At 43.5% G+C, this 21,875-nt stretch overlaps 1 protein-coding gene across 1 annotated transcript; it reads left to right on the top strand.

The window, feature by feature from the left end:
* Positions 1–3,345: 3,345 nt before the first annotated feature.
* On the top strand, positions 3,346–19,659 carry GABRR1 (gamma-aminobutyric acid type A receptor subunit rho1). The gene is made up of 9 exons (XM_016208114.2): positions 3,346–3,458; positions 5,870–5,976; positions 7,678–7,745; positions 8,674–8,897; positions 12,480–12,562; positions 14,799–14,939; positions 16,753–16,905; positions 18,275–18,471; positions 19,366–19,659. Exons 1-9 carry the CDS (start codon positions 3,355–3,357, stop codon positions 19,657–19,659), a joined length of 1,371 nt encoding a protein of 456 aa, XP_016063600.2. The 5' UTR covers positions 3,346–3,354.
* The last annotated feature ends 2,216 nt before the right edge of the window (positions 19,660–21,875 follow it).

Below are 21,875 nucleotides of genomic sequence, written 5' to 3'. Positions count from 1 at the left end.
ACCGCAGAACACAAAGACCAACCTCCAGGCTGAGGGGACGGTAAGCAAGGAAGGAACTTAGAAACACAGAGGAGGTCCTGCAAGGTCTGAGATTCAGACCCAGACAAGAAGGCGTAGCTGCTGCAGGCACAAGCTGCCTGCCATTGGGAGGAAGAAGAAACTTGTTGGGGGCTGCTCACTAGAAACATGAGGACCTCAGCTGCTTGGGGAACACTGCAGGGAGCAGATGCACACTGCACCCCTGCAATCACCTTAAAAAACAAAAAACAAGAAAATTTTCTTCTCCCTCTTCTAGCTTTGTAGACTCCGTCCAACACTCTATTTTGGCAGAACCTAGCATCACTTTGGTTGGCAAAGGAGAAATGTAGTTTGCAGAGTGCATCTCTAGTATCACAAAGTAGCCCAAAGAAAGGTGAGCTTGAAGCTGAGAGGCACTAAATTGATAACTGGCAGAAAGACAAGGAGGGAAACAGGGAACTGGTTAGAAAGCTACTGCAGTGGCCCAGAGAAGATTGATGGGGTCTGGATGAAGGTGGGACCACAGCAATGCAGTTGGAGAAATGGACTCATTCATTGGGCATAGCTGCTTAAAAAAAAATGGTCTTTTGTCTCCTTAACTGTTCATATAATAAAAGAATACTGACCTGGCCGGCATGGCTCAGTGGTTGAACGCTGACTATGATCCAGGAGATTATGGTTCAATTCCCAGTCAGGGCACAAGCCCTGGTTGCAGGCTCGATCCCCAATAAGGGGCATGCAGTAGGCAGCCAATCAATGACTCTCTCATCATTGGTGTTTCTATCTCTCTCTCTCCCTCTCCCTTCCTCTTTCTGAAATCAATAAAGACATTTTTTTTAAAAAAAAGAAAAAGAATATTGAAAATAAGAAAATTCTAAGGTATGATTCAGATTCTTGACATTCCAGAAATAATTCCAAACACAAGTCTTACTCGCAGCATTTATTAATTCATTCACTTATGTAGTGAAAGAAATCAAGAAGACACAATAAATGGAGAGATATTCCATGTTCCTGGATAGGAATATTCAATATTGTTAAGGTGTCAGTTCTTCCCAGCTTGATCTATAGATTCAAGGCAATTCAAATAAAAATCCAAGCAAAGTATTTTATGGATATTGAAAAACTAATTCTAAATTTTATATGGCAAGGCAAAAGACCCAGAACAGTCAGCACAATATTGAAGGAGAAGAACAAATTTGGAGGACTGACACTTTCTCCTTTAAATCTTAGTAAAAAGGTACAGTAATCAAGACAGTGTAGTATTGTTGAAGGGTAGACAATAGATCAATAAAACAGAATGGAGAGCTAGGAAATAGACTCACATAAATATAGTCAACTGATTTTTGACAAAGGAGTGAAGGCCAATGAATATAGGGTGGTCTTTTCAAGAAATAATGCTGGAACAATTGGACATTTACATGAAAAAAAAAAAATCTAGACATAGACATCTATTCATGCAGCAAATCTTTATTGATTTCTATTACTACATAAGTACAGCCAACTTTTGTTCTTTAAACTAGGCTTTTTACACCTAATTAAATGAGCATTATTTTTAATTATGACATTCTAGGCAAGGCCTTAATTGCATAATTGATTTTTTCCAACTGAAAGGGAGCAGAATATGCCCATCCCAAATATGCCACTTTGACATATTGACTATTTTGAATTAAAATTACCTGAGAATCTGCCTGTGCAAGAAGGACACTTTGAGTTTCCTTTGTACACCTGAAAGCAGGAAATAAATATCCCATGTGAAGGGTACCTTCCCTGCACTGGAAGGTAGAGGTATCTTTATCACCAGAGATAAGGAATTTAGGGCAAAGAAGGCTGTGTAAACAAACCTTGTTACTTCACAATTTACTGCCCCACACTCAAATCTCTGTCTTGTCAGTTCTTCACAAATTTATTTTTCTTTGTTTAAAAGGTATAAAAGCTTCCTGCTTTGGTCATTTCTGTGGGTCTCATCTTTTTATAGAGCTCCTGTACATATGAAACTAAATTTATTTTTCTCATGTTAATACGTCTTGTGTCAATTTAATTATTAGACCAACCAAAGAACCTAGGAGGGAAGAAGGAAACTTTTGTCCTCTGCACAGGGGTCTGTCTGTCAGGCAGATGCCCTAAGCAGGGACCAGGTGACTCCCGATTGCCTGGTTTACAATTCCACTTCTGGGAGAGCCAAAACTAATTAAGTCTTGGTTTGGTGAAGTGGGGCTTAGGGTAAGTAACTCCATTTTGGGCCTTTTGTCTTATTTGTTTTTTAAAAAACATGTTTTTATTGATTTTAGAGAGAGTGGAAGGGAGAGGGAGAGAGAGGAAAACAGAGAGAAACAGCAATCGATTGGCTGCCTCCTGCATGCCCCCTAGAAGGGATCCAGCCCACAATCCTGCCCCCTCCAGGAATTGAACTGGTGACCTCTCAGTGCCCCAGAGGATGCCCAACCAACTGAGCCACACTGGCCAGGGCCTGTTGTCTTGTTGTTTTTTAAAATTTTTATTATTTTATTTTATATTTTATATTACCACTTATCCCCTGTATGCCCCCTTCCACCTGCACCCCACCTCCACATGATGTCTTATTTTTAACACTAGATAACACAGACTTGATGGCCATTATTAATTTATGACTAGTCTTTTTCAAATGTGAAAAGTCTGATGAAGTTCATAATAGGAATAATACAACTGACAAGGACATTTAGTTCTTTCTGTGTGCGACAAAGAAGAAAAAGGCTCTGCCCCTTCAGCCCTCCCAACATCAGCCACTTATAGACCACATGCCCAGGGTCCGAGCCCTGAGGTTCCACTGGTTCAGCCACAGGATGGCGTGGGGGTGGGGAGCCGTCCAATCCTCAGCGAAGGCAAATCATCCTGTCTGGAAGCTTAAAATAGACGCAGAAAGGAGCACATTTACGGACATACCACGCACTTCAGCGCCTCTGACGTTTCTCATTTGGGAAACTGCTTTGGTTCATTTTGACTCGCTTCTTGCTTTTTTCGACTCATCGGACCAGAAAATACAGACTTTTACCAACATATTTATTTACTGCATCTGATGATGAACTAATGTAAGCCAGTCAAAATAATTGTTCGACAGAGACACAGGACTTCAACTTCAGTCCAGAAAATCCCTGACATCTGACGTAGGAGGATTTACAGGTTTAGTGGAAATTGCTTTCTCCTGCTCTCCAGATTACATACTGTGGGGTGGTGTTTATTTATTTTTTTCATGAGTAAACATCCTTCTAATAATGAACAGACCAATAATGTCTTAAGAGAGAAACACAACAGCCTCTTCCTTTCGCTGTTTCCTGAGAGAACTGTTTGGCTGTCCAGAATATGAAAGCTGGCGTCATCCTTTTGTGGTGGGGATGGGTTTTGGCCACTGAAAGCAGAGTGCACTGGCGAGGAAGAGAAATCCACGAGATGCCTAAGAAAGGCAGGTGAGTGGGTGCTTAGGGGTGAGGGTTCAGGGAGAAGGTGTGCAAAGCAAGCTTGCAACGCTGTTCTGGACTCCTTTCCAGCCTACGGTGCTCCAGATGGATGCCTTTTCCCTCCTTTCCCCTTTCTTCTCCTGCTTCCCTACTTTCAGGAAGTTAGAATTATGTTTTATTTTTAAATGATGCTATATCAGACATATTGCTATCATTGCATATTCCTAAATCTCTTATGAATTCTCCTAGGTGAGAGAGATAGTCTGGAAAAAAGAATACAGTATAGGCACATTTATTTAAAAAAAAAAAAAAGGCAGTTATTTGATATCTGCATCTTAAGTTGGAACAAATCTGCAAATTCTAAAAAAAAAAAATGGGACCTCGAATTAGTGAGAATGATTCTATTAGTCCTAATTATTTCTGCTGGATTTGTGGGTCCTTTTGAAAATCATTTTAAAAGAAAACAAATCCATTTTCTTCAAGCTATAATGGCTAGAAAGATCCTTAGATTGGGAGGGTGCGGGAGGGATCTGCCTGCAGACCAGCTTGCTTGCTCGTTGCCAACATGGATACGTGCTGCTCTGGCTGTACCAGCCCGAGAGGAGGGAGCTTAGGCAGAGCCAGACTGGCCCTTCCACACTCAGAGTCACTTAGGCAGCTCTGATGACAACACTGGCGTGTAAGGACATACCTGCACACCCGCCTGCCCGACATTCATCAATAAATGAGGACATTTGGAGAAAATGTAACCTAGCTCTCTCCCTTTACTGAGGAGGAAATGGAGGCAGTAAGGGCATTCTTGACTCTTGGTTCTTCATCAGCCTTAGGTCCAAATTGAGCCTCAGCTGCCTTTATCTCTGGATATAAATATGAATAGAGGTTGGAAATTTAAATTAGTATAAAAGGAAATCCAGCTTTCTGAAGTTGGGGGTTCGTTTGGGGCGGGCAGGGGCTGGGTGTCTGGCTCCTCAGTGCGGCCTCCTGGGCTGGAGAGGGGGCTCCACGTGTGGGCTCCTGAACAGCAGCCATAGCTCACAGTACCCGCCATGGGCTGTTTTAGCAACATCGCAAACCAGGGAGCTGAACTAGCCGGTGGTCACGGTGAGTTCTGCTCTGCACACGCCATATGCCCTGTTTCTGTCAGTCAGAAGTTGCTTGAGCAAGAAGTGGAATTTGTGGAGCGGTGCAGCCATAGAGATTATTTGAACCAAATGTGCTCATGAGGATTAAAAGCAACAGCAGCAACAAACCCTATTGGTTGTCATCAAAAGCTTCTCAGCGTCTCTCCTAAGCCAGAGTTAGAGCAGCGACTTGGCAAACACCAATGATGAAGAGAAGTCCTGGAGAGCAAAATAGATTTTCTTTTAAAAATTACTTAGAAGAACTTTTTTTTAATTATGAAAGACATACATGACCATTATTTAAAATTTTTTTAATGGGAAAAGAGTTTTAAAAACACACAAAAATCACCCATAATCCCCAAACCCAGAAACAACCTTAACATTGTTGTGTATTTTTCTCCAGTGTTTTTTTTTCCCTAAGCATATGTTGAATATTAACTAGTCTGGGATTATTTTGTGCATATAATTTTGTAACTTTATTGCATTTAATGAGATTCTGTGAACGAGTTTACTTACTTAAAGTCCATTTGAGTGGCTGCATATAATGCATGATATTCATAATAATGCACAATGTACCACTGTTTAGACAGTGGAAGTAACCTAGTGATGCTTCTTTCTCCCCCTCTCTCTAAAAATCAATAAACATATCCTCAGGTGGGGATTAAAAAAAATTATCAAACCTTGCAAACATATTACCTATTTAGAAAAAAGTGAAAATATATTAAAATGGTCCTTGGTGCAATTCAGAAGCAGAAGCACAAGAAGCTGCTCTCAGGGAGCCAGGATGGTTGACATTGGATCCAACGGCAAACCCATCCTCCTTCCACAGGATGGGCCAACAGCAGCCATGGGTGCCAGGCTCAGACCACAGCCAGTGCCCCTGCCCTGTAGCTCAAGCCCTCCCCAAATGACCCAGGAACTTTGGGGTCATTTAGAGTTATTAATGGGACTGAGACCAACAGTTCTCATTCTTGGTTACACATTAAAGTACTCTAGAAAGCTTTAAAAAAATACCAATGTCCAGGCCCCGATCCCAGGCCACCCAAATCAGAAACTCTGAGGAGGGGCCTAGACACTGGTGTTTTAAAGCTCCTCAGCCATGGTTCCAAATCACTGTCTTGGACCTTCGGGGTCAGTTCATTTATCCAGAAGGCTGGAGAAAGGAATGGAGGATATCCAGTAGCTTAAAAGAAGAATGAACATACCCCATCAAACCTGTCAAGATCAAGCCGGAATGCAAATGGATTTTTATCTGGCTTAATTAGAATATGTGGTCAACCTGCTTTTCCCCCTTGGCAGCCCAATTCTGAAACGAAGCCCTGACATTACCAAATCACCACCGACAAAGTCAGAGCAGCTTCTGCGGATAGATGATCATGATTTCAGCATGAGGCCCGGCTTCGGAGGTATGAGATGTGTACTCGTGGGGATTGTCTTCTTTCTTTGGGTCCATCAGACTGCCTGGGGCAAAAATCAAGCCAAGGGACCGTCCAGCTTTGCTCTCCCTTTATAAGGTCTGCCTCGGTTGTGCTTGGTGAACAAAGCACTGAGCCCACAGCATCTTCTGAGCATCTGCCCTGCCGGGCCCTGCCCAAGCTCTGCTGAACACACTCTCAGAAAGTGCCTGCTGGTCAGTGAGCAGGCCAAGCTCTCCTCAGGCCTCTGCTCCTGCAAGGATGGCTCAGGATTGCTGACGCCAGCAGCTGGCTGTGGGAAGGGCAAGGGGAAGACAGGACTGCCTCCTGAAAATGCTCTGAATAACAACCTTGGACTAAATTTGTTCTCATCTGGGAGCTGGCAGATGGAACCTTGGGTACATATCTGAGGGCAGAGAGTCGACTGCTGGGTTTAATTAAATGAAAATAGCTTGAGAAAATAATCATTTAGCACAGAGGGATGCCAAAGCCCTTTGAAGCTTAGCCTGAAGCTGCCAGATTTCAGCTCTCTTAGTGTCAAATAAGGTTTTTTCCTTATGGGTTTTTTTCCTAGAAAAAATATTTATTTTAGAAATAATTCTCTTGCCTTTAATTTTTTCCAGTCACTTTCACCCAAAGAATAAATAGGTTCTAGAAGGAAATCTCTATCCAGTTCATAATCTGCTGCTGTTGGATTCAAACCCACCTTTTCACATGGATGATCCAGGTGTGCTCTACACCTGCCCCACATGCCTGAAAGCAGGGAGGAAAATGGGCAGCAACTCACTCCCTCTAGAATGTTGTTGGATTTTTTTACCCTTTATGAATATTAAATTTTTGTGGCCTAGAAATGCAAAAACAAAACAAAACCAAACAAACTCTAACGGCTTCAAGGCCACCCTGATGTATCATGTCCCTCCCTGGCAGCTACTCCATCACGTAGCAAAGATGTAGATCTGTGGGCTTGGCAAATCATCTGAGGATGACTGTGGGTCTGGGTGCCTGTTTACCAAGCAATGCCATTCTCATGGCCAGCCGAGGCATTGGACTCCATGAGGAAAGAGGGTGCAGTCAGGAGGAAAATATAAAAAAGAAAGTGGTCAACCTCATGCTAAGGAGTAACTCCTCTGGTCAGATCTGGTTCTGATGCACTTTGACCTCGGTCTTCATTGTACCTTTACATCAGCGGTGGGGAATCTTTTTTCTGCCAAGGTCCATTTGGATACTTAAAACATCATTCTTGGGCCGTACAAAATCATCAACTTAAAAATTAGCTATGAAAAAAGCTCCTAGATTTATTGAATTTTGAGTCCCCCATGCGGTTGTGTTGGCAGGACCAGACCAAATGATTTCGAGGGCTGTATAGGGCCCATGGGCCGGATATTCTCCACCCCTGCATTACATGAACGTGTGTAACCACCCAGGAATGCTGAATATTAACTTCATTGTTTCAGAATCACCTGGACGATTAAGACTAATATTTCTTTTACTTTTGCTGGAATATTCCAGGGAACCAGCCCATGATTTCATCCTTTTATCTCTGGTTTGACTTCGGCATGGCATTTGGGAGCACCAGACCTTCAAATCCGACATGACTCTGAGGTTTCAGGGCAAGTGCTCTGTATGCCTATATTTCCCATAGTAAAAGTAAAAGTTAAAAGAATAAATGCTCTTGCCATGCCCTGTCCGCAGGCCCGGCCATTCCTGTTGGAGTGGATGTGCAGGTAGAAAGCTTGGACAGCATCTCAGAGGTTGATATGGTAAGTGCTTCTCTTTCCGGCAAGGGCATCCACACAGGGCCTGTGCTAGGCCAGAGCACTGCTCACCTGGATTCACTGGGTCTCACGGCTGCCCAGGCGGGGGGCATTCCTTCACTCATGTTACAGATGGCACAGGGAGGTTAAGACACTTGCCAAAAGCCACCCAATTCGTTTGAAACAGAGCCAGATGACAAAGTTGATCTTCCTCTGCCAGGGCCCAGGCTCCTGGAATCAGGATGTGTTCTCTGGGCAAAGGCTCTCAGGCATATACAGCAGGGTCCAAGGTGGCAGCTGCCAAGTAGCCAGGCACATCCTACTCCTGCAGATTCTGTCTGGCTGTGGAAAAGCAGAAGAAGCAGGAGTGTCCCTTTTTTTCACCTTTGGATTTAGATTAAAAAAGAAAAATGGAACAGTCTAGAACTCCTAGTCTAGGATTTTTGAAGACCTTATCTTAGTTTGGATTCCCCAAGAGGCAGACCTGGGACAGTATGTTAGCTCGAGGAGTTTATTTGAGAGCTGATTCCAGGAAACACGAGAAGAAAGTGGGGAGGTGAGACAGGGAAGGGAAGGAAGCAGAAAGGGCAGTGCCATCAAAGCGGCTACTATGGGGGTGTGAAACGCTGTCCAATTGGGTACTCTGGGACACACTTCAGGGTTATCCCAACTGAGGGGCCAGGGAGCTGGGGCACTTATCCAACCCTCCATCCTCACCTGCCAACCCCACTGTCTGGTTGAGGGCTGCTTCCAGAGGCATTCACTCTCTGGCTTGCCCTGTGTGTGGCCCTGGGAGCCCTCAGGCAGAGGGACACAGTGCTGGCAGCTCAGTTTCATTCCCAGCCTGGTGATGGCTCCTCAGGGGTAGAGAATGTCTTGCTGACCCCCAGGGGGTTCACTGTGTAGGGTTCTCCTCTCTGCCGTTGGCCCCCAGGACTTCACCATGACCCTATACCTAAGGCACTATTGGAAGGACGAGAGGCTGTCCTTCCCGAGCACCAACAACCTCAGCATGACGTTTGATGGCCGGCTGGTGAAGAGGATCTGGGTCCCCGACATGTTTTTCGTGCACTCCAAGAGCTCCTTCATCCACGACACGACCACGGACAATGTGATGCTGCGGGTCCAGCCCGACGGGAAAGTGCTTTACAGCCTCAGGTAAGGCTTTGGAGGCTCGTTTTTGTTTGGTTTTTACACCCGAAGCATGGGAAGAGAGGCAAATCATCTGTCTTATCAACCAAGAAAATCATTGGCTCCACAACAGCTATTTTGCTTTTTGGCCTTGAATAGCTAGCTTCCAACTTTTCAGGAGCTGTCGACTTTTTAACATCAAGGAAAGTAACTTGTACACATGAATAAAGAATTGCTCAGTGTTGAAAATAAACTTGGGAAATTTCTCAAGCTAATAGTTATGATTTATGTCCTATCTTGTATGTTACATTTCAATTGAAAAGCTTTATTATAATAAAAGTTTTATTTCTCTAGTAGAAGTCAGAGAAATAAATAATGCATTTTTTTCAAAGACCTCCTTCTTTCAGCTCTCTGATTCCCTTTTTTTTTTTTTTTTTGGCATGTAATGGTGATAGACATAACACCCTTTCAGGTTTTGTCTGCTTTATTTAGGCACTTTCTTAAGTCTAGACAATCAACAAAACAATAAATCAAGCTTTGACTTGCAGCATTTGCTGGTTTCTGTAGTGTAGATACGCCCATCATGGCTGATTTCAAGCTACCAACCTGCTGTCACTGAATGCAGAGTGGGGAAGAAATGGATGGTATAGCACACCTTTAGATAGTATTTCCACCATGTAAATATAGTAGATGTAGGTAACTTCAGGAGTATAGATAATAGAAAAATGTAGCAAAATAATTAGGAAGTGAGTTTTAAATATTTCTTACTTTTATTTTTAGTGTAACTTGTTTAATTTTAAGTTTATATAATTTAATTTTAATAATGGCTATCTTTAACAACCAGCTTGCAAACCTCCTAAAAATGTAGTCATTGGCCTTCATGAGCAGGTAAATGTCTAATTCAGTACATCGCTGGGTGTGACTGCAAGAGGCAGAACAGAGAAAACAAGAGCATGGAAAACTTGTGTGTTCAGAATCAAAGTTGTCAGTGAGCCTCCTTGTGTCTAAACACAGATGATTTGACTTTTTATTGCAAATAAAATCATGGGTTTGTTTGATTTAAAAGGAAAAAAAAATGAGGCCTAAGCTTCTGAGGACTACCACATTGAGATTTATTTTGGGGAAAACATAGAGTAGCTGGCCTTTGTCAACTCTGTTAGCAACAGAGTTGGTAATAAATATACCATCCTCCCACTTCAGCCTTTCATTGATTAACAGAATACATTTTTATTAAAAGCAATAAGTGAAAGCCCTGCTAGGTCCTGTCTTAAGCTCTGGAGACATAAAATGAAATGATTTGTTATTGCCCTTAGTGTGATTTCAGGCTAGTGGAGGAGACAGACATTAAATCAGATGATTAGAATGCAAGTAGAGGTATGGACCCCATACAGCAGGTGGAGGGGCAGGGAGAGACGGGTAACAGGATAGTGATTGAAGCTTCTTAGGCACCAAGACACAATAATAAGTGAATTTGCAAATGCGATGCTACATCATGCTGGTAGATTGTATTAAGGAAATGTTGGGAAACCAATTCCATGGCTCTTGAACTCCCAGTCAACCTCAAGATACGAAAAAGTCGATGATGGGGAAGGATGAAAAGATCTGTGAGATTTTTCTTGGGAAGAGTTGTGGGGATGCCACGAGTGGGCTGCACTGGGACCACTCAGAGAGCTTGGTACGTGTGTGCCTACCATTGGGACAGAGTGTAGTTAGAGGGTAAGAGAAGAGCTGTTTAACCACCGGGGGGAGAGCCAGGAGTTTTTGCTGTGGTGGGATCGGCCTGCACTGCCAGTGTTGTTGGGAATAGTTCAGCGTATGTGGGATGGGATGCGGGTGGCGAATCAAGGGCTGGGGCGGGGAGTAGCTGCTGAGGAATGAAGGTGCCAGCAGTGGGAATGAAAAACTCAGGAAAGAAAGTGTCAGCTTCCGCCGTGTAGCAGGCCTAGAGGCTGTGAAGCCACTTAGCCGAAGAACAGCCCTGCTGCTGCCTCCTCTCTTCTCACGCCCATCCATGCAGGAGGGCATCAGAGGCGGGCAGAAACCGACCACTCGAATGCCAACTTTATATTTTAGCTGAGAGGAAGAGCAGAAGTCTCAACCTGAATGAAGTTGGAAGTGTTGGTTAACACCTTGGACCAAAATTATTTTAATTTCTGAATTGAGATGTGTTTTGTTACTTATGAGGGTTTGGCGCTCTATTACTTGAGAGTAAACAGAAAAATCACAGGACCTGCCAAGTTTCCATCAAAGATGACGGAAGATCCTCCGAAGAATCAATTTAAAGGGACTTGGGGAAACAAAAACAGACACGGGTTGGATTACACCACAGACTGACGGTGCTTGTTCAATGTGAGGGCTACACATGGAAAAACATCAAGTCAGGGTGCACAGACCCAGTCTGATAACCTCCCGCCACCAACACAACCTGTTTATCAGAATTCCCTGGGGAAATGAGACTACCCAGCTGCTAGCAAAACAAAATCCCTCCCGGAACAAACATTCCATACCAAATGGAATGAAGAAAATAAGACAAATATTTGGATAATTCAGTTTCAAGAAAGCTCTTTTCCTTGAAATTTCCATTTAAATTAAAAGTATTTTTTTCTTTTTGGCCATGAATTATCTATATAATTTCCACAACTTCTACATAGCCAATTTTCTGTGGTTGAAGAAAAAAATAGCGTGTTCAATATCAGCCTTGTTAATCATGTCCTGCCGTAAGATTCCCCATTGTATGGGAGAGCTTTCTTCTATGACTCATGATCTGTTTGTTTATCCTTTATTCAGAAGCCTATTTTCCTGTGTAAATTCTTGAACAAAACCTTTACATGCTTGCATGTTGGTACAGTAAGATCTTTTAGTGTTTTCCCATTATTCTGATCTCCATGGAATTATGCACTAAAGACATCTATGTTCACTAGTAGATATTATCAATATAGGAATATCAACATTGTAAAAAATATATATATACTGCATTGGGCAACTGGCATTAAGTGCTTCATTAATATTATTCCTGAAACATTGTACACAAATATTGAATATCAATCTAATCAATAAAAGAACAGAAGAACTTGAATTTATCTTAAACAGGGGAACAAATACAGGCATACCTTGGAGATACTGCAGGTTCAGTTCTAGACCACTGCAATAAAGCGAGTTGTATCTTTTTGCTGGTGGAGGGCCTTGCCTTCAATTTGTAAAAAGACACATCTTTGAAGCACAATAAAGTGAAACACAATAAAATGAGGTGTGCCTGTATATGCATGGTCTCACGGTCTCTTTTAAGAAACAATTACCATATGAGTCTGTAGTTCACATCGTTATACTGATTGAGACCATTGTTTCTTTAAAATGCTTGAACGTGATAGGAGTTAGCAGAGGTATTTGTTTGCCTCACACCAACCCTGGGGTTAAACTTAAATACTTAAGAGTACTCCAAGGAGGGTATCACTCATAAACTGCTCATCTATGCTCTAACACACTGCTTTTGAATTATAAGGAGGAGGCAGCTTTATTGGAAGGAAGCTGAGGCCTTTTCTGTTTATTTTTGCATTTTGCACGTGGATTTTGCATCCTCCGAGAACCTGGACTTTGTTTTCTTGTTTCTAGGGTTACAGTGACCGCCATGTGCAATATGGACTTCAGCCGATTTCCCCTGGACACACAGACGTGCTCTCTTGAAATTGAAAGCTGTGAGTAGACTTGTGCCAGTAACTCTGAACACCTCCAACTTTCAGCAGCAGCAACAGTAGGTGTTCCTCATTCATCACTATGCTTTAAAGTGAATTTTTAGATTGAACCTTTTTAAAATCAGGGACAAATTGGGGATTGATCCTTTTAATGCCTACGGCCATCGTTTTTCGGTTTTGTTTTGTGGAACCTCAAGGTTTTCCATAGTATTCCAGTGTCACTGCCTGGGGAGGAATGTAGAGGGTCAGCAAATTTGGGTCTCCTGGCAAGTCCTTGGCTCAACACTCATACACATGCTCCATGAGAACAGCTCATTTTTTATCTGTTTCATCACTCTTCTGAGTAAGATTTTGTTGCAAACAGGATTTCCTGACAAAAACCAAGTCTGGCAACAAGTGCCTGGGGGAATTTCCACTGTGAGCACAGATGGTGGTTGAGAGTCTCAGGGACATTCCAGGACCTCAGGAAAGTTGCACACACGAAGTCCTAGAAAAGTACAGCAGCAGGCCCCAGGAAGACCAAGGTGGAGGCAGGGTCTAGGACTCACATCTCTAGGTCTCTACGCACCTGTTCTGTGTGCCAATCTCTGCCCAGATCTCTAAGGGCACAGTCTGTATTCTATAACTCCAACTCATTCACACCTTCCAAACCAGCACACAGCCACTGGCACTTCCCAGCCGTGTCAAAGTCCTAATGAGGAACCTCGTTGACCCAGGGCACCTTTGTAAGCCTGCCTGGGCTGTGACAGTGGATCAAGTGTCCCCTGGTTCCAATCATCTAGTCGAGGAGCACAAGGGTGCTGACCCCACACATAGCAGGGGCCAAATGGACAGCTCTTCAGGGCACTGAATGTGGGGAAATGGTGTAATAAATTCTAGGACCAAGGGAGTGACTACCTACTGCACAGTGGCTTTACACCTAGTCTGTCACTTAATCCTCACAAAATCCCTGGGAGAGGGTTAGTGTCCTCTCCATTCTACAAGGAAGGATGAAACTTGCTTGAGGACACAGAGCTGAGGACTAAGCTGGTTGGCTCCCGAAGCATGTTTTCCCCAGTGCACCCAGGCATCTCCATCCGGAATGTTGCTTCTTCCAGGTTGCATCAGTCAGGGTTCCACCAGAGAAGCAGAACCATAGGAGATGCCTAGTGATTTAATGCAAAGAATTGGTTTACATGAGCCTGGGGGCTTGTGAGGCAAATCCACAAATCCGACGCCCTGCCTGTCAGGAAGGGCAGGCTGGAGCTCTGGGCAGGATCTGACCATGCAGCCCATAGCTGGGATTTCTTTTTTCCTTGGGGAACCTCAGGTCTGCTCTGAAGTCCTCTCAGTTGATTGGATCAGGCCCACCCAGATTACCCTGGATCATCTCCTTTACCTGAAGTGAACAGTTTGAAAATGTCACCTCTACAACATCTCCACAGCAACACACAGTGTTTGATTGAATAGCTGGGTACTATAGCCTAGCCCAAGTGAACACACAAAACCAACCATCACACAGGTTGAGGGTTAGAAATAGAATAAAAAAGAAGAAAATAGAGCATCAGGAGACTTGGAAAGAACTGTTTACACATGAACAGCCTGGACTGGTGTCCCTCATTTTATCTCCATCTGCCAAGGCCGCAGGTAGGTTTGTTCAGCTGGGGTAAGCAGTGTGCTCACCTCAAGTGGGCAAGAGGTGGAGAATGGTGGTGCCAGAGGGAGTGGACCTCATAGGGGAATCTCTTTGATTTTACCTCGCGTAAGAGCAACTGGAGGCTTACAGAAAAAGGACGTGTTCTGCTTCCATCTCTTTCTGGGTCCTTTCTTCCTAGAATGCAGCCCTTATCACCTGAGAGTGGTAAAGGTATTTGCCATCAATGATGCATCACTACACTTTGAAAGAAGACAAGGCTAAATTACCCTGGTTTAGGCTGAAACCATATGCAGTTTTGCATTATTTAACCATTTGTGGTCTACAGAAACAGCAATTTCATTTGCTTTAATGGAATAAATGGCAGGTTGAATTTGGAGTGAGCCCTTTTGCAGGAATTATAAGCATGTAGGCATGAGAGCTTTGATCTAGTGACCTCTGGAAGACTAGGGAGAATTAGAGTTGTCTCTTTGGATTTTGTTTTGCCTCATTTAGACTGTGGTTTGTTTAGTCAAATGATCGTGTTACAATGCTAGTAGTTTCTCTGGAAGATCAGGGTTGGGAGGCAGCTTCCACAGGGCCTCATGCTATCTCCCATCTTTTCAGATGCCTATACTGAAGATGACCTGATGTTGTACTGGAAAAAGGGCAATGAATCCTTAAAGACAGATGAGAGGATCTCGCTCTCCCAGTTCCTCATCCAGGAATTCCACACCACCACTAAGCTGGCCTTCTACAGCAGCACAGGTGGGCGTGGGGTGGGCTGAGGGTGTTCGGGCCAGTGCTAGCCTGACTGGGACCGGTCAGCCTCTATTTTAAAAAAGGTGTGAACTGGTTGTCGAGTGAACAGAGCCTGTACCACTTGAATTAGACACCAAAGATAGGAATCCTAAATCAGGCCTAGAGGGTGGTGAGCATTGGGTGGAGGTGATTTTTTGATGCCACCAAAGTAGCAGAAGTGAGAACCTAGAAAACATCAGTAAGGACTAAAACATAAGCCATGTGAGGAGGCTTATCTGAGACAATCACACTGCCAGTTTAGCATCAGGCATCTCACCCTGATATGATTACCAGACCCCCCTCCTCTGCAGGCAAGAAACAGTCCAATTTCAGGCCTGTCAATTTCCATTCATAGACTCTCTGCTTCCACCAGGCCCTCTGGGAGTGCTCCAGTCTTAAGCAACCCTCTCTTACTATACTGCTTGCACGGGTCCTCCTTATGACCTTCTTGTGAGCCTCAGTGCAAGAACTACTGGCCATTTTCCTGTGGGCAGTGTTGTTTTTGAACCAAGGTTCTGGACAAGCTTGCTACTTCCTATTGCCTGAGGGTATGCTCTGTGGTCTTCCCTCTGGTACCTGAGGTTAATAGCTGAGGTTCACTCTTTCCAATCCTTGCCTCTTTCTTGACTAATCACCTTTCAGGATGATTTTGCTAGAATCTTTATGCAGTTTCCATTGCTAAAACATTGCATGACTAACTACAGAGGGAAATGCATCCTTTTAAGTCTTTCTGATCTAAACATAGGACACCATTTTACTTCCAACATAGTATGGCAATCGAGCAAATCCTATCTTCTGTATGTATCATCCATGGGTCTTGGTTCTTCAGGGGACTCCCATTCTTTTGACCTTCAGTATTCTGACATTTCCTCTTGTCTTAGTCTACTTGGGCTGCTAAAACAAAACACTGTAGACTAGGTGGCTTATAAACAACAGAAATTATTTCTCATAGTTCTGGAACCTGGGAAGTCCAAGATCAAAGTGCTGGCAGATTCAGTGTCTGATGCAAGCCCACTTCTTAGCTCATGGACAATCCCCTTCTTATTGTGTCCTCCCATGGTGGAAGGGGTGAGGGAGCTCTCTGTGGTATCATTTAATTAATTTTTTATTGATTTCAGAGAGAAGAAGGGAGAGGGAGAGAGAGAGATAGAAACATCAATGATGAGTCATTGATTGGCTGCCTCCTGCATGCCCCCCTACTGGGGATCGAGCCAGCAACCAGAGCATGTGCCTTGACCGGGAATCCAAGTGCGATCTCCTGGTTCCTAGGTCGATGCTCAGCCGCTGAGCCACACCTGGCAGGGCTTAGCTTGATATTTTAACTTAAAACACATTTTCCTCCATAAAGAAATTCAAAGAGGGTTGCTTAAGTCTGTGCCTCTCAAACTTTAATGTGTGTATGAATCATGTGGGGAGTATTGTTAAAAGGGGATTCTGATTAAATAGATCTGGGGTGGGGTACATTTCTAAGCTCCCAGGTGATGGTGCTGCTGCTGGGTCCTGTCCCACAGTGTGAGTAACAAGAGTCTTAAGTGACCTTCTCAAGGATTTCCCTTTATGTATCGAACAGGGGTCAAAGATTTCTTGAGATGGGTCCATCCATGTGGTGTGGGTATCATAATCACTTGGTTCCATGGTTTTTCTCACCTCCACTTTGTAAAGGTATGGCAAGGGTCCAGTGAAGTGTCTAAGGCGTTGGTGATTCCATGAATAAAATTTGATTTATGAAGGAGCTGAGTAGCTACGGTGTGTGCTGTCTTTCCTTCCTTGTGTCCCTCAGGCTGGTACAACCGTCTGTACATTAACTTCACGTTGCGTCGCCACATCTTCTTTTTCTTGCTCCAAACTTATTTTCCGGCTACCCTGATGGTGATGCTGTCCTGGGTGTCCTTCTGGATCGACCGCAGAGCTGTGCCTGCCAGAGTCCCCTTAGGTAAGAAATATTTCAAGTGCACATTCCAGGCATCTGAAAATATAAGTAATGCCTTCCAGATAAAACCCTTCATTTCAAAGTGGCCCTAAACCTCTGTTTGCATTATAACTTGGAAACATTGCAAGCTCTTTATTCACAGGTAAAATGCCATTATGAAAAATCTAGGTAGAAAAACTGTTTCCAGGTCCCCACAGGTGCCCATGCAAATATCCCATCTTCAGTCTTGTCTGAGCCTTGTTTGGGGTGGGCGATCCCGGTCTGTGGGTGCTCTCTCTGCCCACCTGCATAAGGAAATCACATTCTATAACAGGGTTTCTCAAAAGTGACCCAAAGGGTCTTTGTGACAGAATCTTCAATGGAAATTTTTTAAAAAGAAGAATCCTGTATATCATCTATATGTATAGAACCCTGAGAGAGGATCAGAAACCTGCATTTTGAATATACTCTCCCATTAATTCTTATGCATACTCAAGTCTGAGAACCTCCTCTCTATGAACATTCCACTGGTAACTACTTGCCATCAACTCTCTGCCCCATTTTAAATATTGCACCCACTCAATGACACACTAGCATTGCTCAGACAGTTCAGGGGTTTCAAGAGAGAGGGTGACCCACCAGGTTTTAGTGAAACTGGATTGGAGCTGGCCCTTAAGATGACCCCAATCCCCTGTGATTTGATGTTTGCCAAGCAAATGTTCTGAGCTTAATTTGAAATCCTGAGCAAATTTCTATTGACAAATGCCCTATCCTTTAACAGTTGTTCTGTAGCTTAAACAGTTACTGTGTTAAAAATATGTACGTTCTAATTTTAAATACCCGTCTCCTATAAATGAGGTTAACATCCTCCTCCTTGATAAAATGGTCATTGCTGAACAGACAGGCAGGCTGCTCGGGAGTGGCTGCCAGAGGTGCCCTGACAGTTAATGATACAGGCCTGGGACTACAAGACTAGAGGACAGCTACAAGGACACAAATAGTCAAATAAACCTGTGTACTTGTTTCATTTTTTTAGAAAAGTAGTTACAAGAACCATATATATATACCTGCTCATATATGTAACCTTTGTTTTAAAAAATTGAATGGAAATAAAGGTCTTGCTGCCAAAATGTCTGGGGCTTTCAGCAAAAGAAGATGACACAGGTGCTATGAAGAATATGCAGGTATACAAAGGGGAAACAGGTGACCTTGAGGGGTGGAGGGACACGAGAGCTTCATAAAAGCTAAAGCTTGAGCACTGAGTAGGTGTTTCACAGACAGGGGGGCAGAGACGGAGACATCGTAGGCCGAAGGAGCAGGAGGGACAAAGAGCAGAGGCGTGAAGCCCTCGGGCATGCTTGGCCAAAGACAAGATTTCTCACTTTATTTGCAGGAATCACCACGGTGCTGACCATGTCCACCATCATCACGGGCGTGAACGCCTCCATGCCGCGCGTCTCCTACGTCAAGGCCGTGGACGTCTACCTCTGGGTGAGCTTCGTGTTCGTGTTCCTGTCGGTGCTGGAGTACGCGGCCGTCAACTACCTGACCACGGGCCAGGAGCGGCAGGAGCGGCGGCTGCGGGAGCAGGTGACCTTGCTGTGAGCTGCACTTACCTGCTCAGGGTTGCAGCCTGGCCTCGCTCGGGGCCTTGGGCAGGTCAGATGTCCTCTGTCCAAGGGGGTAGTGACACACCCTCTTCCACCTGCTCCATGGGGTTGGCATAAGAGCGAACACAAGGATAGGCTGAGGCATGGAATTCACTCCGGGCTACACCTCATTCACTCAAACATTTACTCACACCCGCCTCATCTCAGGAGAAGCTAAGCCAAGTGAACTAAGACACGGGTCCCTTTAACTTTGGTGGTGTTCATAGTGTTCAAAGTAAAGGACAATGTCTGGGGCTCCATTTACGTGGTGGGGCAAATTATTTATGAACATAGAACTGTAATGAAAGAAGCTTCCAGGGAAACACACACGCCATTCTAGGAAATTCTTCTTCATACATGACCTCAAGCACCTCCCATCCACCTGATGTTCCTTTCTCCCTCCGGTCTGCAGCTCGTTATCTCTTACAGAAAACTAACTATATAGCAGCAAACGATTGCCACAGTGCCACACCTTTCAAATCCCCCCTCCCTCGCCCCTCTTTGCCTCTCAACAACCTTATCTGTAAACATTTTTATCTGGGCTGCTATCGGTTAATGACCTCGTGGAGAACAGGGCGCTTCTCTGATCACGAACATTCTTCTTGGTCTCTGGTATGACGTGAAGATTCCTAAGAGTTGATTTGTACACTTTGGCTAAACAAAAAACAAGACCTGCTATTTTAGAATGTTTCCAGTGCCACCACCATTATTTCCCCCCCCCCCACCCCAACAGGGAATAAAAGAAACAAGAAAGGCCACCCCCGCCACCGTGCAGCTCCTGAGAGACGAGGCTGAGCTCGCATCCCAGCGTGTTTGCTGTTTGCTGTGTCCGCAGCTTCCCTGCACCTGCGGGTCACCTCAGCCCCGCGCCGTCCTGCTGGACAGCAGCTACGGCGACGTGGAGGTGACCGACCTGGGCAACTACGTGCCAGACACCGGCGAGAAGCCAGACAGGGTGATGGTGCAGCTCGCCCTGGCCTCGGAGAGGAGCTCCCCGCAGAGGAAAAGTCGGAGGAACAGCTACATGAGCATGAGGATCGACACCCACGCCATTGACAAATACTCCAGGATCATTTTTCCAGCAGCCTACATTTTATTCAATTTAATATACTGGTCGATTTTCTCCTAGATGCCTGTAGTTCTGTAAATTTCATATTCTTTTGTGTGTACTACAGGAATATCTATATGATAAAAAGTAAGGTTATGGGGGAAAAAAGTTCCCAGGACCTACCCTTGTCCAGCTTTCCAAAACTACCTTGACAAGACACTTCTCGGTTTAATTTGCACTTGCTAACCATCTACTGAACACACAGCATGATACTAGGTGCTGCAGGAATACAATACCCATAGCAACTGATGGTAGTTGTTCCTGGAATCTCCTGGAAATACATTATAGTTCAACCTCTTTTAGACCCTAGGTCCCTATTGGCATGAGTGATTTCCTTATGTGAGTGGTACATTCTTCGGAGTAGGTCCAATTGGAATACGCCTAAAGTTCATTTGTATGAAACATATGTACACCTAGAAGTCCCCACTTTGATCAAAATTCATGCTTCAGTTTATAGCCTATTACCTACTTTTTGATGTATTGCCTTGTGTTTAATACAAGGCAATAATAATACTCCTATTTGTATTTACATCTTGTGCTTCATGAGGTTTCACTTTGTCACAAGAAAAGCTCTTTAGATGGTGCAGTTTCTTTGATCTGGGTAGTAATTTCCCTGGTAGGGATACTTCGAGGATAAAGGGGTATGCATGCATTTCCCAGTTTTGTCATAGAGATAACTAGCCTAGCAAACTTGTTTAAATGTTCTCTGTTTTATAAGTACTGCTTCATGCATCTCCACCTTGGATCATGTCCTGTTTCAAAGTGAAGTCCTTCCTCAGTAATGAGATATCTTTACTCAGAAATTTGGGAATAGATTGATCTTCCCCCCCATAAACATTTCCAGAAAATGCATAATTTTGGACTACTAGTACCTTATTAGGATGAAAAATACATGGTTTCTGAAGAGAAAAGGAACACCAAAAAGCAATAGAAATGGGAAGACATCCCTGGACATCTGCATTCATACTCAGCGAATACCAGCATTTTTTTATGAAACAGAAAACAATGGCCACTGATCTCAGGGCATGGGACAAAGGAGAGGGTTCTAATTTGAATATCATTTTAAACAAATGGTTACTTGTAACATATATCTATAGGATCAACCCCCACCAAATTTATCCAAACATCATTTGTTTGAAACTCGCTTTAATAAAGTGAATGCTATACATAATAATGTCATTTTCATTCCAAATTAATTTGACTAATCATTTATATTAAATAATATCCTGGTACTTGTTCATATGCAGGGAGGGTTATATACTTTATTCCCATCTGAAAATGAAAACACATGAATTTACACAAATCCTAATTACAAGGCAATCTCCCATTTCCCCCAATAAAACTCATCAAAAAGTTTTTTGACACTCAAGTAAATAAACTTAAAGGGATATAGAATAGTAAATTGTTAACTTTTAATATTAAAAATCATTTTTAAAACATTACTTTTTTATGCTTATTTTATGAAACAGTTTTATCAAACTCTTCACAGTCATCTTTGCCAGGGGCTTCATCCTCATGGACCAGGGCCACCTTGACTCACCTAGCAGGCCTCCAGGGTACATCACCTGAACAAACTTCCATCTCCCTCATTTGGGAAACTCCAACATTTGAACCAGCATATAGGATGCTGTATTAACCTACTTGAGCTGCTATAGCCAAGTACTATAGATCGGGTGGCTTAAACAACAGAAATGTATCTTCAAAAAGTTCTAGAGGCTGAAAGTCTAAGATCAAGGTGCTGGCAAGTTTTGGTTTTCCCCGAGGCCTCTCTCCTTGCTGTGCCCTCCCATGGCCGTTTTCTCTGAGTGGGTATACATCCCTGGTGTTTCTTCCTTTTCTGATAAGGACAGTAGGCATTTGGATTAACCCCCATCCTTATGATCTCATTTAATCTTAATTAACCTTAACCTCTTTAAAGGCCTCATTTCCAAATACAGTCATATTGGGTGTGAAGACGTCAACATGGATTTGGACGGGACACAATTCAGTCCAAAACAGATGACTCTGGGAATTACTCCTTTGCATAATTGTACATCTAATTCATCTTGTAGGTATTTACTCTTGATTTTTATACAACATAATCACATCAGTATTTTTTTTAAGGTAGTCTTAAAATTGATATACACCTTAGTGATTATAAAGGATAAATGATTAAATTAATATTAAACTTTTTTTGCTCTCTTTTCTAGGGAATCTCTCGGGTGATCTCTGTAACTATCTAAAACTAACATTGATTG

The sequence above is a fragment of the Miniopterus natalensis genome, chromosome 5 (genome assembly GCF_054644295.1).
Source record: "Miniopterus natalensis isolate mMinNat1 chromosome 5, mMinNat1.hap1, whole genome shotgun sequence".
Classification (NCBI taxonomy): Eukaryota; Metazoa; Chordata; class Mammalia; order Chiroptera; family Miniopteridae; genus Miniopterus; species Miniopterus natalensis.
Note: the sequence above shows the minus strand (reverse complement) of the source record. Positions and strands in the feature narration are given on the sequence as shown.